Source organism: Phyllostomus discolor, chromosome 5 (assembly GCF_004126475.2).
Source record: "Phyllostomus discolor isolate MPI-MPIP mPhyDis1 chromosome 5, mPhyDis1.pri.v3, whole genome shotgun sequence".
NCBI lineage: Eukaryota > Metazoa > Chordata > Mammalia > Chiroptera > Phyllostomidae > Phyllostomus > Phyllostomus discolor.
In genome coordinates, this window is record NC_040907.2 from 37146259 (window position 1) to 37161114 (window position 14856).

Genomic DNA, 14856 nt, shown 5'->3' on the forward strand with positions numbered 1-14856 from the left:
AAGGACAGGGTCTCAGTGTGGCTCTAAAGATATGTATCCAGTATATATGGTGGTTGCAACAAAATACTTTAATTCAATAAATATTTACTGATGCTTAAAAGGAAAATTCCCATTAAAATCTTTAAATTTACACCCCTATCTCTCTACTCAACAGATGGAAGTCCAATAATAATTTCAAGTGTGCTGTTAAATTTGGTAAATGAGAACATTCAGCAAATCAGATGCTCTATCTTTGGCAGATTTGCAAAGTTAACCCTGCTCTTAACAGGAAATGCTGGTAGAAATTAGTTACTATATTTTTTGTTCCCCAGCAGGTGTAGATTTCTGTTGGCTTTTCACTCTATACAAGTCAGTCATCATTCCCTTGTACATGTCCTATTTGACAGACTGCCTAAACTAAATGTACTTCCATTTGTCGAATACTAAGTAATGTATTAGGGGTAGAAACCTATTCTTTCATTCATTGTTTGTTGTTGTTTTCAGCCTACTGCTACTTGTCTTGACAGACCAAAAATAAATCTGATAAAGTCAAACTTTGGAAAAGATGTGATTCTTAAAAGGAGGTTAAACAACATTATTGGGCCAAAGAACACTGGTAAGGTGGTAAAGGGTCACGTGAGAGGTTTCTTTTGCTATGTTCCAAACTGCATTTCAAGAGAATATAGTATTTTTTAAAAGGCTTTATTTTTAGATAGGGGAAGGGAAAGAAACATCAATGTGTGGTTGCCTCTTGCATGCCCCCGCAATGGGGACCTGGCCCACAACCCAGGCATGTGCCTTAGACTGGGAATTGAACCAGCAACCCTTAGGTTTGCAGGCCAGTGCTCAACCCACTGAGCCACACCAGCCAGGGCTTTTTTATAGCCAAAAATTTCAGATCTTGTATTTAAAAAATTTTAAATGTCAGTTTTTAAAAACATTGTAGTTAAGTACAAAGAAAATTTACCATCTTAGCCATCTGTAGTGTACAGTTCAGTAGTGTTAAGAATATTCATCTTGTTTGTGCAAGTAACCTATAGAAGTTTTTCATCTTGCAAAACTGACATGCTATTCCCATTAAACAACTCCCCATTTCTTCCTCCCCCTAGACCATGGCATGCACCATTCTGTTTCTGAGTTTAGATACCTCATCGAAGTGGAATCATACAACATTTACCTTTTTGTGACTGGCCTCTTTCACTTAGTGTAATGTCTTCAAGGTTCATCCATGGTACAGCATATATCAGAATTTCCTTCCTTTTAAGACCACATAACATTGTTGTATATTTTGGCTATTATGATTGCCTGTATGAGCACAGGTGTATAAATATGTCAGAGACTTTGCTGCCAATTTTTTCAAACATATACCCAGATGTGGAATTCCCTGATCATATGTTAACTGTTTCATTTTTTAGGAACCATCATATTGTTTTCCACAGTGACTGCACCATTGTACACTCCCACCAACCATGTATAAGGTTTCAATTTCTATATGTCCTTGCAAACACGTTCTTTTTTTTTTTAAATAGCCATCCTGAAAAGGGTAAGATAATTACCTCATTGTGGTTTTGATTTGCATTTCCCTGATGACTAGTGATGTTGAACATCTTTTCATGTGCTTGTTGGCCTGCTATTTACTTGAAACACAACAAAAGCTGTATTTTTTAAATGAACTCACTTTTTTAGAACTTATCTGCTCTTGGGAAAGTCCCTCTCCTCTATCAACTGGAGAAACTGGTGGACTATGCTCACAAACCATCCACACAGAAAGCCTTCCTTCTAACAGCTGCAAAACTGGAAGCCCAAAAATCTGTAGGTGGCGCCAGAAATAACAGTCCTGTTATCACCAAGAAAATGACAAGCTCGCCCCCTAATGATAAATTAGGAGAATAGAAAAGGCAAATGTAAAGAAAAGGCACAACCACTGAAGAACATAATCTCTACCCGACCCAGAATCTGGAGAGAACACACTAATAACAAAAATACTAATCAATCAAAATAGTTTATTCACAGGGATGGTTAAAAAGGTTCAGTTCCGAGGGACAAAATGTGCCACAAAGCCCGTACTTACAAATCCCTACCTGAATAACCTGCTCCCTCAGCGTGATGAGCAGCACCAAGTAAGTGGGCTGGGGATGCTAGCCCACTGTGAACATCTCCACTGAAGGAGAGCCTGTTTCATCCTCCTTAGCAACCCTGAAGTGTATCCACCTTTAACCTTTCTGATCTCTGAATTTACTGAAAAATGTGACTCTAAAGGCAAAAGCCCACGCCAAGATTATATAAACCAGAGGGTGGCAGTCATGACTATTCTTAGTTCCTTAAACCCTCTATTATGTAAATCAAGATACTTGCTGATTTTCAAGCCCCTCTCCCCCAACTAAAATAATAATCATCATGATGATGTCTGATTCCTTCAGGCTCTGTAGCTGCTAATTTATTCAATTTCCTGCTCTTTTTCTCTCCTTCCCACCCCCAATCTCTATAGCTCTCTAGTTTGCTGTTTTTCACAGAACTATAAGAATTTGAGATCTAAGACCCCATTAATATGGGTCTCTTCAGAGAACACACCAGTTAAAGAAATAAACACTTCAGGCTATATCCCAGTAGGTGACAATGTAATCATATACCTGGGTTACAGGTACAAGTAACCAGGGCTACTAATACCAAGTCCCAAGTCTTTCTGCTCCAGCAGGTTGACCTCCCAGGGCTGCATCAGGAACAGGAGGGGCCAGCCTCTGTTGCACAGCAGGGTGGGCCACACTACCCAAATGTTAAAGGTTGGACGTTTTTCTGTTGTTCTTTGTGCAGCTTTAGGGCCCGATTTTTGAGCATCTCGGCTTTGGCTTCATCCTTCTCCACACCGTCCCCCAGCTTGTACATGCGGCTGGCATTAGCACAGGCCCAGATATGACCTAGGTCACAGGCTTTCAATGAATATTGGCATGCTAGGCCCATGTCCTTGGGAGAGCCGGGACTGCCCTCCAGAAACATGGTGCTGAGGTTGAAGCAGCTAGGGGCATAGCCGCCATCACAGGCCCTTGTATAATAGTCTCTGGCCTTCCCCAGATCAGGCTTGCCATCATCGTTGACCTGTCCATCATGTGCCAGGAGACCAACATTGTGACATGCCTCCACAGACTTCTTTCCAGGCTTCTCACATGCCATCAGAAAGCATTTGGAAGCAGCTTTCAAGTCCTGGGTCAGTCCACCTGGGAGGAAGAAAAGGAAAAGGAAAAGCAAAAAGCAAAAAAAAAAAAAAAAAGAATCAAAGCCAGGGCAGAACCTGGAATGTCTCAGGCCAAATATAGGGAACAATTCCTAAATAAAGTTCACACACCTTGATTTAAAGGCAGCACGAAGGGAAGGTAGACTAGTAGTACAGTTCACAGACCTTCCAGCTTTTTTAGCCATGGAAACTTTTTTTTCAAATGAGACCTTATGAGGCAGACCAAACAGGTAAAGAAGGCAGAAAGTAGAAATGATAATAGCTACCTTATAGGGTTACAGCGAGAACATGGTATCTTATAAGCACTTTATGTTTTTTTTAAAGATTTTATTTATTTCTAGAGAGAGGGAAAGGAAGGGAGAAAGGGAGAGAAACATCAATGTGTGGTTGCCTTCTGCATGCCCCAATTGGGGACCTGGCCTGCAACCCAAGCATGCGCCCTGACTGGAAATCAAACCAGTGATCCTTTGGTTTGCAGGCTCGCACTCAATTCACTGAGCCACATTGGCCAGGGCTCATCTTCATTTTAAAAGACCTTTTTGCTAAAGTAAAATTCAAATTTGACTGTTTTTTTCTTTCAGCATTTAAAAGATATTGTTCTTTTGGCTTATGTTCTTGTAAATCTTCTGGCTTAAGCTGCTCCTGATAAGAAGTCAGTGGTTGTTTTCTCACCATGGTTCCCCTCAATATCATTTTCTCTGTTTTTCTTTCTTTTTAAGTCTTCACCTGAGGATATGCTTTTACTGATTTTAGAGGGAGAGAATGGGGGAGAGAGAAAAAAATCTATTGGTTGCCTCTTGTATGCACCCTGACCAGGGATTGAACCTGCAGCCTAGGTTATGTGCCTTGAACAGGAATCGAACCTGAAACCTTTTGGTGTACAGGACAACGCTCAACCAACTGAACCACCCAGTCAAGGCTAGAAACATTTTTTAATGGGCTAAATAACATTCTATCCAATGGAAGTAATATTTATTTAACTAAGCTGCTACTCTTGGCACACAGGTTTTTTTAAAATATAATTAATATGCCCTGGATGGTGTAGCTCAGTGGGCTGAGCACCAGGCTGCAAACTGAAAGGCTGCTAGTTCAATTCCCAGTCAGGGCACATGCCTGGGTTGTGGGCCAGGTCCCCAGTTGGGAGCATGCGAGAGGCAACTGGTTAATAGGTCTCTAGCACTTCTCTCCCTTTCTCCTTTCTTTCCCAAAATAAATAAATAAAATCTTAAAAAATAAAAATAATTAATATAATACAGTTATATACTGCTTGTAAACTATACAAATGACAAATTTTCCAGATAAATAAATGCTAGGGTGAGTATCTTTGCACATAAACTGTATTTGCAATTCAGTTATTTCCCCAGGTTTTAGAGAGTAGACTTCCTAGGGTGAAGAAATGCCCCTCTGCACCAGAAGGGAAACTGATACTCCTGCTGATGCTAAACCTTCATCAAAATAGAGACTACCACAGACACAATGTGCCATGTGAAAGCAGAAGTACTCCAGAGACTTAAAAAGACATCTTTTCTTTTCTTATCCTCACCTGAGGTTATATAGTTTTTCCATTGGTTTTAGAGAGAGAGGACGGGAGACAGAGGAAGAGAGAGAGAAACATCATTGGAAGAGGGAAGCATTGACTGGTTGCCTCCCTTACACAGGGATCCACGCATGAATTGGAGATCACACGCATCTGGACCAAGGGTCGGTCACATACGCCCAACCAGGAATCGAACCCACAACTGAGGTATGTGTCCTGACTGGGAATCGAACCCACAACTTTTTGGTTATGTGATGACATTCTAACCAACTGAGCCACACCAGCCAGGGCTAAAAAGACATCTTCTTCATTAAACTTTCACTGAACATCTTTCTAACCAGGCCTGGCTGGACACTGGGAACAAGGGATGAATGAATCATAACATCTTCAAGAAGCTCATAATCTAATGAGCAAAGAAAAGAAACAGCTGCCCATCAAAGATTATAGTCCCTATTTGTAGTAGTTTTCAAATATGCCCATGAATGATATTTTTGCCTTCAAGGGGTGGAATTTTAAGTTCACTCCCCTTAGTGTAGACTAGACTTACTGACTCACTTCAAATAAACAGAATGTGATAGGCATGAAAAATGTGTGACGTCCCATGGTAGGTCATTAAGGACTCACCAAAAGACACTGAGGAGACTCTAGCCAAGACAGAGGCGTAGGTAAACATGCTTTGCCCCCATACACAACTACAGCTAAAATTACAACCAGACTACAAAACAAATACCACCCAAATGTGTTAGAAAATCGAGCTGTATGGAAGTCCAACCACCAAGGATTTAAAGAAGCCACATTCATCCAGACGGGTAGGACAGGTGGAGACATGGAGACATGGAGACATGGAAACATGGAGACATGGAAACTTGGAGAACATGGAAAGGCACAGAGAGGCAGTGGAACAGAAGGACCAACATTGACGTGTAGTGGATAGAAATCAGGAGGGATACCTTGGGAGCAAGCAATCCCAGCCCCAGACCAGACTTCCCAGCCCCAGGTTCCAGCGCCAAGAATGTAAGTCTCCATAATTTCTGGCTGCAAAAACCAGTGGGGGTTGGGGCAGCAGAAGAAACTGCAAGATTGTCAAGAGATTTCTATTAAAGGGCCTGCAATGGACTAAAGATTCACACAGACCCACCCCTTTGTGATTCAGCACCAGAGCAACAGCTAGAAAGGCATAAGTGGCTTATAGGGAGAAGGGGAGAAAGTGAACTGACTGGCAAGGGGGTGAGTGTCAGGGAGACAGCTTCCTCTCAGGCAATCTCCACAGGCCAGGGAGTGGCATTGTGCCCTCTTTGACCCCTCCCCCACACAGAGCCACAAAGAAATGAGATAAATTGCCCTGCCCTGGTGACTACATAAGGCTCTGCCCCACACAGTTTACAGATGTGTTTTCTACAACAGATTAAGCTACTAAGACAGGGAGTCAAAGCAGCTCTAACTAATATACAAATAAGCATAGGGAGGCTGCCAAATTGAGGAGACAAAGAAATATGGCCCAAATGAAAGAACAGAACAGCCCTAGCTGGTGTGACTCAGTGCACTGAGTGCCAGCCTACAAACTAAAGGGTTGCTGGTTTGATTCCCAGTCAGGGCACATGCCTGGGTTGCAGGCCAGGTCCCCAGTGAGGGGCACATGAGAGACAACTACGTACTGATGTTTTTGTCCCTCTTTCTCCCTACCTTCCTCTCTCTTAAAAACAAACAAACAAACAGAAACAAAACAACAACAACTGAACAACACTCCAGAAAAAGAACTAAACAAAATGGAGAAAAGCAACCTATTAGATGCACAGTTTAAAACACTGGTGAACAGGATGCTCCAGGAACTCACTGGGTACTGAAACAGCATAAAAAATACCCAGGCAGAAATGAAGGTCATAAAGAAAAACCTACAGGAAACCAATGGAGGGGATGAAGCCAAAATTCAAATCAATAATTCGAACATAAGAAAAAAGAAAAAAAGCATTCAATCAGAATTGAAAGAAAAAAGAATTTAAAAAGAGAGAGAAAGAGAGAGAACAGAATAAGGAGCCTCTGGGACATCTCCAAATGTAACAACAGCTGAATCATAAGGGTGCCAGAAGGGGACGAGCAAGAAATTGAAAATTTATATGAAAAAAAAAAAAAGACAGAAAAGTTCCCTAATTCGGTGAAGGAAATAAACATATAAGTCCAGGAAACACAGAGAGTCCCAAACAAGTTGGACCCAAAGAAGACCACACCAAGACACATTATATTTAAAATGTTTGGTTAAAGATAAAGAAAAAAATCTTAAAAGCAGCAAGAGAAAAGAAGATACTTACATATAAATGAGTTCCCATAAGACTGTCACTGATTTCTCAAAAGAAACTTTGCAGGCTAGAAGGGACTGGCAAGAAGTATTCAAAGTAATAAAAAGCAAGGACCTACAACCAAGATTGCTCTATCCAGCAAAGCTATAATTTAGAATGGAAGGGCAGATACAGTGCTTACCAGACAAGGTAAAACTCAAAGAGTACATCATCACCAAGACGTTATTATATGAAATATCAGAGGGAACCATATAAGAAAAAGAAGATCCAGACTATGAACATTAAAATGGTAACAAATACACAATTACCACCAACTGAATAAAAAAACAAACTAAGCAAACAAGCAGAACAGGAACAGAGTCATAGATATGGAGATCATTTGGAGGGTTATTGGCTGAGAGGGGGGAAGGGGAGAATGGGGGAAAAGGTGCAGGGATTAGGAAGTACAAATTGGCCCTGGCTGGTGTGTCTCTGTGGATTGAGTGATAGCCTGTGAAGCAAGGGATCGCTGGTTCAATTCCCAGTCAGAGCACATGCCTGGGTTGTGGGCTAGGTCCCCAGTAAGGGGTACATGATAGACAATCACATATTGCTATTTCTCTCTCTCTACCTCTCTTCCCCTCTAAAAATAAGTAAACAAAATCTTTTTTTATAAAGTACATATTAGTATGTACAAAACAGGGATGTTAAGAACAGGATAGGTAATGGAGTAGTCGAAGAACTTATATGCATGACCCATGGACATGAACTAAAGGAGGGGACTGCTGGAGGGAATGGGGGTACTGGGTAGAGGGGGGCAAAAGGGGAGAAGATTGGGACAACTCTAATAGCATAATCAATAAAATATATATTTTAAAAAGACAGTGAGGATTCCTTCTTGCTCTCAGACCACTCCCTCTGGAGGCAGCCAGATGCCATAGCATGAGGACACATAGAGAAGAGCACACGCCACAAAGACAGAGATCCATGTCACAAAGAACTGAGGTCTCCTGATAACGGGTGTCAAGGAACAGAAAGAAGTCTTTACCAACAGCCACATGAGGTAAGTGGAAACTGGAAACTCCAGTTCCAGTCAAGCCTTCAAATGACTGCAGCCCTAGTTCCTGGCTAATGTCTGCAAAATCATGAGACCCTGAGGCACACAGCTAAGCCAACATCCAAATTCCTGGCCCACAGAAACTTTGTGATAATTTGCTATTTAGCAGTAGATAACTTAAACACTACTCCAGTGACAATTGCAATTAGGGCACAGGGAGAAAAAGACAGATGGAAAGAAATGAATTACTATTGATCCCTTTCTCTGGGCCAGGCATGTGCTGATGCCTTTACCTACATTATCCTATTTAATCCTCACAACCATCCAAAGAAGCAAATACTAATTGTTTTCTACATCCTAAAGTCACAGAGTTAAAGTGATGGGCACTACTTGCAAACAGCATTTCCTAAGACTCCCTGCCTTAAAAGGCTGTAATCTTCCCCTGATCACCTTTCCAAATATTCCTACAATGTTCTTCCCCAAAGACTGTGAGGACCCTTCTGCAAAGAAGGCTCAATATAAGGTCAGCACTAATATCAACGACAAGGACCAAAGAAAGGAAGCCCTTCTTACCTTTCCCAGTCACATAATAGGCCCCCAGTTTGTAGCAGCTATTACTGTGTTTATTCTCTTCACAGTTGAACTTCAAGACCTTGGCAGCCTCATCAAAATTCTTCTGGATCCCTTCCAAATAGTCCACCAGCCGGTAACAACCTGTGAAAAGAGGACAAGAGCTGTTCTTCTCGTCTGGGGCCACTGCTCAGCAGTGGAGAGGGTCCAGGTATGATTGGCCAGATGTGTCTTTCATTTAGGAGCAGCCTCTGTTCTCCTGAGGTGTAACAAGGAATGCAGGTGGTATACAGCCATTCCTACAAATGGCATTGTCTGTTCTTAGGCAGGGACTGAGCGATATGAGGCCTGGGGAGACCTTGGCTCCTACACTGACTCCTCCTCACATCAACCCTTTGCTCCCTGTCAGCCAGGCCAGCACAAAGATGCAGTGGCTTTGAAACTCCGCTGGCTTTAGAACATCTTAGGAAGTTCAGCAGTCAGACACAGAAAACCAAAAGGGTCCATGAACTAGTCTCTGTAGCAGCAAGAAAGGGGTGCTTCCATGACTGCATCTTACTACTCCTCAGCCAGGCTGGGAACATGAAGCCTGAAAACAGTAGGAACAGCAGCTACCAAAAGGAGTTGGAAATAGTACTCTCTCTTCTTGGCAGTATCTGGCCCCAGCAAGCCTCTCTGTAACATCTCTCCCTTCTGCCTCTTCTTCATTCCCAATAACACTTATCTCTCATTAATTTTCACTCAATTATATTGGAGCATCTATGTTCACTTATGTACCAGAAGCTAGGAATACAGTCACTAACCCTCCTAAAAATTACACTCTAGAGGACTAAGCGCAATAATTAAGTACATGGACGAACAAGTTGTATTCAAAAAGTAATAAATGGAGTTCCAGTCAAGATGGAGGCATAGGTAGGAACCCTTCGCTTCCTTGCACAACCAAAAGGAGGATGACAACCAATCTAAAATCAGTAAATAATCAGAAGTGCCAGAAAATCAAACTGCATGGGACTCCGACAACTGAGGAATTAAAGAAACAGTCAACCAGAACAACCAGACCAGTAAGAACCCAAGGCAAGAATTGTGTGGGCGAGGCCAGCTGAGAGAAACCTGGGCAAGGTTGGGAAGCGGGCTGGCAGGGCTGGCTGAATGGGAAACTGAGACTCAGAGCTGACTGTCAGAGCTGACCAGGATTGCCACGGTGAGAGGAAACTCCCAATCTCACACGAGAAAGTGCACTAGAGCCAAGCAGGCGAGCTGCATTGTTCCCTCTCTGGCCCCTCCCCCACAGGCAGCACCATAGGGCAGCAAAAAGGATTGCCCTGACCCAAGAATACCTAAGGTCCCGCCCCCTTACAACTTAACAGGTGCCCCCAGACAAAGAAATATGGCCCAAATGAAAGAACAGAGCAAAACTTCAGAAAGAGGGCTAAGCGATGAGGAGATAGCCAATCTATCTAATGGAGAGTTCAAAGCCCTGGTAATCAAAATGCTCACAGAACAGATTGAGCTTGGTCAAAAAATGAAAGAACAAATAAAAGATGCCCAAAATGAAATAAAGCAAAATATTCAGGGACAGGAACGAAATCAGGATTCCAACAGTGACAGGAACGAAATCAGGATTCAAAGCAATGATTTGGAACAAAAGGAAGAAGTAAACATCCAACTGGAACAGAATGAAGAAACAAAAATTCAAAAAAAAATGGAGACTTAGGAACCTCTGGGACAACCTGAAACGTTCCAAAATCCAAATTATAGGGGTGCCAGAAGGAGAAGAACAACAGCAAGAAATTGAAAACTTCCCCAATCTGGCGAAGCAAACAGACTTCTAGGAAGTTCAGGAAGCCCAGAGAGTCCCAAAGAAGTTGGACCCAAAGAGGAACACACCAAGGGACATCATCATTAAGTTACCCAATAGTAAAGATAAAGAGAGATTTTAAAAGAAGCAAGAGGAAAGGAGAGAGTTACCTACAAAGGAGTGCCCATAAGACTATTAGCTGATTTCTCAAAAGAAACCTTGCAGGCAAGAAGGGGCTGGAAAGAAGTATTTGAAGTCATGAAAAACAAGGACCTACATCCAAGATTACTCTATCCAGCCAAACTATCATTTAGATGCAGATAAAGTGCTTCCCAGACAAGGTCAAGTTAAAGGAGTTCATCATCACCAAGCCCTTATTTTATGAAATGTTAAAGGGACTTATCTAAGAATAAGAAGATCAAAACTATGAACAGGAAAATGACAAATTCACAACTATCAACAAATGAACCTAAAAAAAAAACAACAAAAACAGAAACTAAGCAAACTAGAACAGGAACGGAATCAGAGAAATGGACAATACATGGAGGGTTTTCAGTGGGAAGGGGAAGGGAGGAATAGCAGGGAAAGGTACAGTGAAGAAGAAGCATAATTGGTAGGCATAAAATAGATGGGGAGCCATCAAAAATGATATAGGAAAAAGAGAACTCAAAAGAATTTAGACGTACAACCCATGGATGTGAACTAAAGTGAGGGTAATACTGGAGGGTTTGGGGGGTGTAGGGCGGAGGGGGGATAAAGGGGGAAAAAATGGAAAAACTGTAATAGCATAATCAATGAAATATATTTAAAAAATAAAGTAACTATTGATAAAAAAAGTAATAAATGTCACATCTGAAATAAAACAGTATTACAACATTTTGTTGTGCATGCTGAGGAAGTTTAACAGACTGGGTTACCAGGGAAGGCCTGTTCCTTCTGACCAACCCCAGAAATCTTTCCCAACCTTCCTGCTCCTCAGTGACTCCAACTCTGTGAATTCTTTCTAAACTCGGGACATGGACCAGCCCTCAGAGAGCAACCTGGGTTCTTGTGAAGCTATTATGCTTCAGAGCAACTCTGTGTAGTTGGTTAGCATCAAAATGGAGCTGTATCGTGCTCTGGAAACTAGGCTGCAAGCTATTATGAGGTATGACCAGTGCCATTTTTTTCCTTTGTAAAGTAGGAAAAACTGACTGCTCTAGGTGGCCCCTTCTGGACACCAACATCCACCCCACTCTCAAGTCAACTCAATGTCCCCAGAGCACACATGGTGCATTCATGTCTCAGGTCCTTTCCTGGGTGAATGTACCTTCCTGCATTTCTCCTTCCCACCCAGCCTCCAGGCTGAAACCCGCGGGGCATTCCCCCACCGCAAGCCCGGAGAGACCTTGTGGAAACCCAACTCTCCCTAACACACACAAGGTCGTCTGTGTCCCACAGACTCCATCCAGATGTGTCCCCAGCCCGTGACCATTTCCAGAGTCCCTCAGAGGTCGCTCAGGTGACCGGTGAGGCCCCTGGCCCCCTCCTCCATGATCTCCCACGTGCTCCCAGGGCGGGGTGGGGGGGGCGGCGGGCTGAGTCCTCATGCTCACATCCAGGTCCTTCTCTTGGTACCTTCCTACATTCCCCCAGGAAAGCTGTCACTTCCACCTGGTACAGATCTCCCTTACCTTATTCAAGACTTTGTTCAAATGCCATTTTTTCAATGATTCCCCCTCACCACTCAATTTAAAATTCCCTCCTGCCCTGGATGGAGTGGCTCAGTGGATTGAGCGCCAACCTGCACATCTGTGACCCCAAAGGTCGCTGGTTGGATTCCCAGTCAAGGCACATGCCTGGATTGTGGGGCCAGGTGGGTGCTAGCTAGGTAGGTGCCCAGACCTGGAGTCAAACTCCCAGTAGGGGGCATGCAAGAGGCAATCGATGTATCTCTCCTGCTCTTTCTCCCTCTCTCTATAATAGATAAATAAATCTTTAAAAAGTAAAATAAAATTGACCTCGTGAACTCCTGACACTTCTCAGTTTCTTCCTATTGCACTTTTCTTTTAAAAAATGTTTATATATAGAGAGAGAGAGAGAGGGAGGGGGGAGAGAAATGGAGAGGCACTGAGAAACAGAAATATCGATATGAGAAACAGCAACTGGTTACCTCCCATATGCCCCTGACGGGGAGGATTGGGGGAACCAACCCACAACCTAGGTAGGTGCCCTGACCTGGAGTCAAATTCCCACCCCTTCGGTGCAGGGGACACCACACTCCAACCAACTGAGCCATACCAGTCATGGCTGAACTTATGACTTTCTAACACATTATTTCTCTTATTTCCTTATGTTTATTGCCCAATTCACCTCGCTGGAATGTAAGCTCCAAGAGGACAGGAAATTTTATCTGTTCACTGATGCATCCCCACGTCCCTCTCCCCTAGGTACTCAGGTATTTCTCCTTCCCGCCCAGCCTCCAGACTGAAACCCGCGGAGCATTCCCGCACCGCGAGCCCGGAGAGACCTTGTGGAAACCCAACTCTTCCTAACACACACAAGGTCATCTGTGTCCCACAGACTCTGTCCGGGCGTGTCCCCGACCCCTGAGCGTTTCCAGAGTCCCTCAGAGGTCGCTCTGGTGACCTATCCAGCCACCGCCCCCCCCGCGCCCTCCTCCTTGATCTCCCACGTGCTCCCAGGGCGCCCGGGGCGCTCACCATCCGGGTCCTTCTCTTGGTAGCACTGATAGTTGCACTCCACCTTCAGATTCTCCAGAAACGACTTCACCTGTTCCTCATCCTGAAAGTCCACCAGGCCAGCCATGGCTCTTGCTCTCCCAAACGGGATTACCCAGTCTCTCCCACCAACTCCCCGCCGGAGTCCCGCCCATAGTCACGTGAGCCGATGAAGGGGCGGAGCCTGGGCCCGGGAGCCGGAGGTCAGCACTCACCAGCGCCTTCTAGGAGAGTCGACTCCGCAACCCCGGGCGTGCCCCTAATCCTCATGCTATTAAAGCCTTTGGCGGTCACATCTTTTCCTCTGTTCTGCCATTTCAAAGACTGATGGTAGCCTTTCTGCAGCACTTCATCTGTGCCAGCTTTGTGGCCTTAAATGATTTTTCTACCTGTAGTCTTTTATCCCTTCAACTTTCTAAGTGCCCACTGTGTGCCTCACCAAGTATGTCCTTCTAGTAATTCGCAGCTAGAATGGTCCCTGCCTTTAAAGAGCTTGCAGTTTAGTAGGAAGACATTTATTTATTTATTTACTTACTTATTTATTTACTTATTTATTTATTTATTCAACAAGCAATGTGGGCACTTCTTATGTGCCAGATACTCACAAGTCTACTACTGCCAAAAAGTCTGATTCATTTCTATATTCCTGCCAGACCCAACCCCTGCTCCCAACATGAATTACCTAAGGAATGATGGCTGTGCAAGGTAATGACTGGAACACCGTAGCTGTAGAGGTTGTACAAATAATATTGTTATAATAGCTAATGTTTAAACAGGGCTGAACTTTTTTTCCACATTCTATTCTAAGAGCACGATACAAATTCCCATTTAATCCTCACTATGATACTCCTGGTGATGCTCTGGGGTAGGTATTATTATATTCCCATTCTGCAGATGAGTAAACGGAGGTACACAAAGGTTAAGTAACTTGTCCAAGATCACACAGGAAGTGAGAGTTGTTGTGCAGTAAATATTTTTTTTAAATAAAAGAATGGTTGAGTTACAAGAGGAATGTGTCAAGGAGATAGAGGAGAGGAAAGGAAATCCACCTGTTTTTTAATTTGTTCTCCTGCTCAGAATCATCAGCGTCATAAAGCCCAGACTAAAAGCTCTCCAAAGACAGTTCCCATTAATCTTTGAGTCCCAGCCAGCCCTAGTCTAGAGCCCTCATGTGGAGTTCAATCCTAGGTTTCCCATTTCTCCTACAGCACCTACAACAATGCTTCCCAAATATCTGTCCCTAAGGGCATCAGAGAGTGTAGGCTTCCAAACACTTCCTCATTGGGAAACAGCTTCCTGCAACTGGGAAATGTCTTTGAAATCTCAGGTTTAATTTTAAAATCCATGATATTACATCCAATTTCACAATACTTTTTTTTTATTCCAGAGAGAGAGGAAGAGAGAGAAACATCAGTGTGAAAGAGAAACATCAACTGGTTGACTCCGGCACACACCCCAACCAAGACTGAACCTGCAACCTAGGCATGTGCCCTGACCGGGAATCAAACTTGCTACATTTCAGTTAATGGGAGACCCTCCAACCAACTGGGCCACATCGGCCAGGGCTCTATAATACATCTTTCATAGAAAAACACGAGATTGCTTTTTCCCCAGCCTTTGAAATTCCAGGTGATATGCCACATCACCTCTGGTTTCTCATACCCTGACCACATTGGGAGGTCATTCAATATAC

The 14856-nt window shown here is 43.4% G+C and overlaps 1 protein-coding gene across 1 annotated transcript; it reads right to left on the reverse strand.

The window, feature by feature from the left end:
- Positions 1-1962: 1962 nt before the first annotated feature.
- Positions 1963-13315, reverse strand: LOC114496585 (cytochrome c oxidase assembly factor 7). Its single transcript, XM_028512168.2, has 3 exons — positions 13146-13315; positions 8649-8789; positions 1963-3191 (listed from the first exon to the last, which is right to left on the reverse strand). The coding sequence occupies exons 1-3, from the start codon at positions 13249-13251 to the stop codon at positions 2743-2745; spliced, it is 696 nt and encodes a 231-aa protein (XP_028367969.1). The 5' UTR covers positions 13252-13315; the 3' UTR covers positions 1963-2742.
- Positions 13316-14856: the final 1541 nt, after the last annotated feature.

What these genes read in the sequence shown, in the direction of transcription:
- LOC114496585 (XM_028512168.2), bottom strand. Translation starts at nt 13,251, where the DNA reads ATGGCTGGCCTGGTGGACTTTCAGGATGAGGAACAGGTGAAGTCGTTT. An exon ending in CCAAGAGAAGGACCCGGATG is followed by an intron (nt 8,790 to 13,145) that starts GTGAGCGCCCCG and finishes CTCTTTTCACAG; the next exon opens with GTTGTTACCGGCTGGTGGAC. An exon ending in CTATTATGTGACTGGGAAAG is followed by an intron (nt 3,192 to 8,648) that starts GTAAGAAGGGCT and finishes TCTTCCTCCCAG; the next exon opens with GTGGACTGACCCAGGACTTG.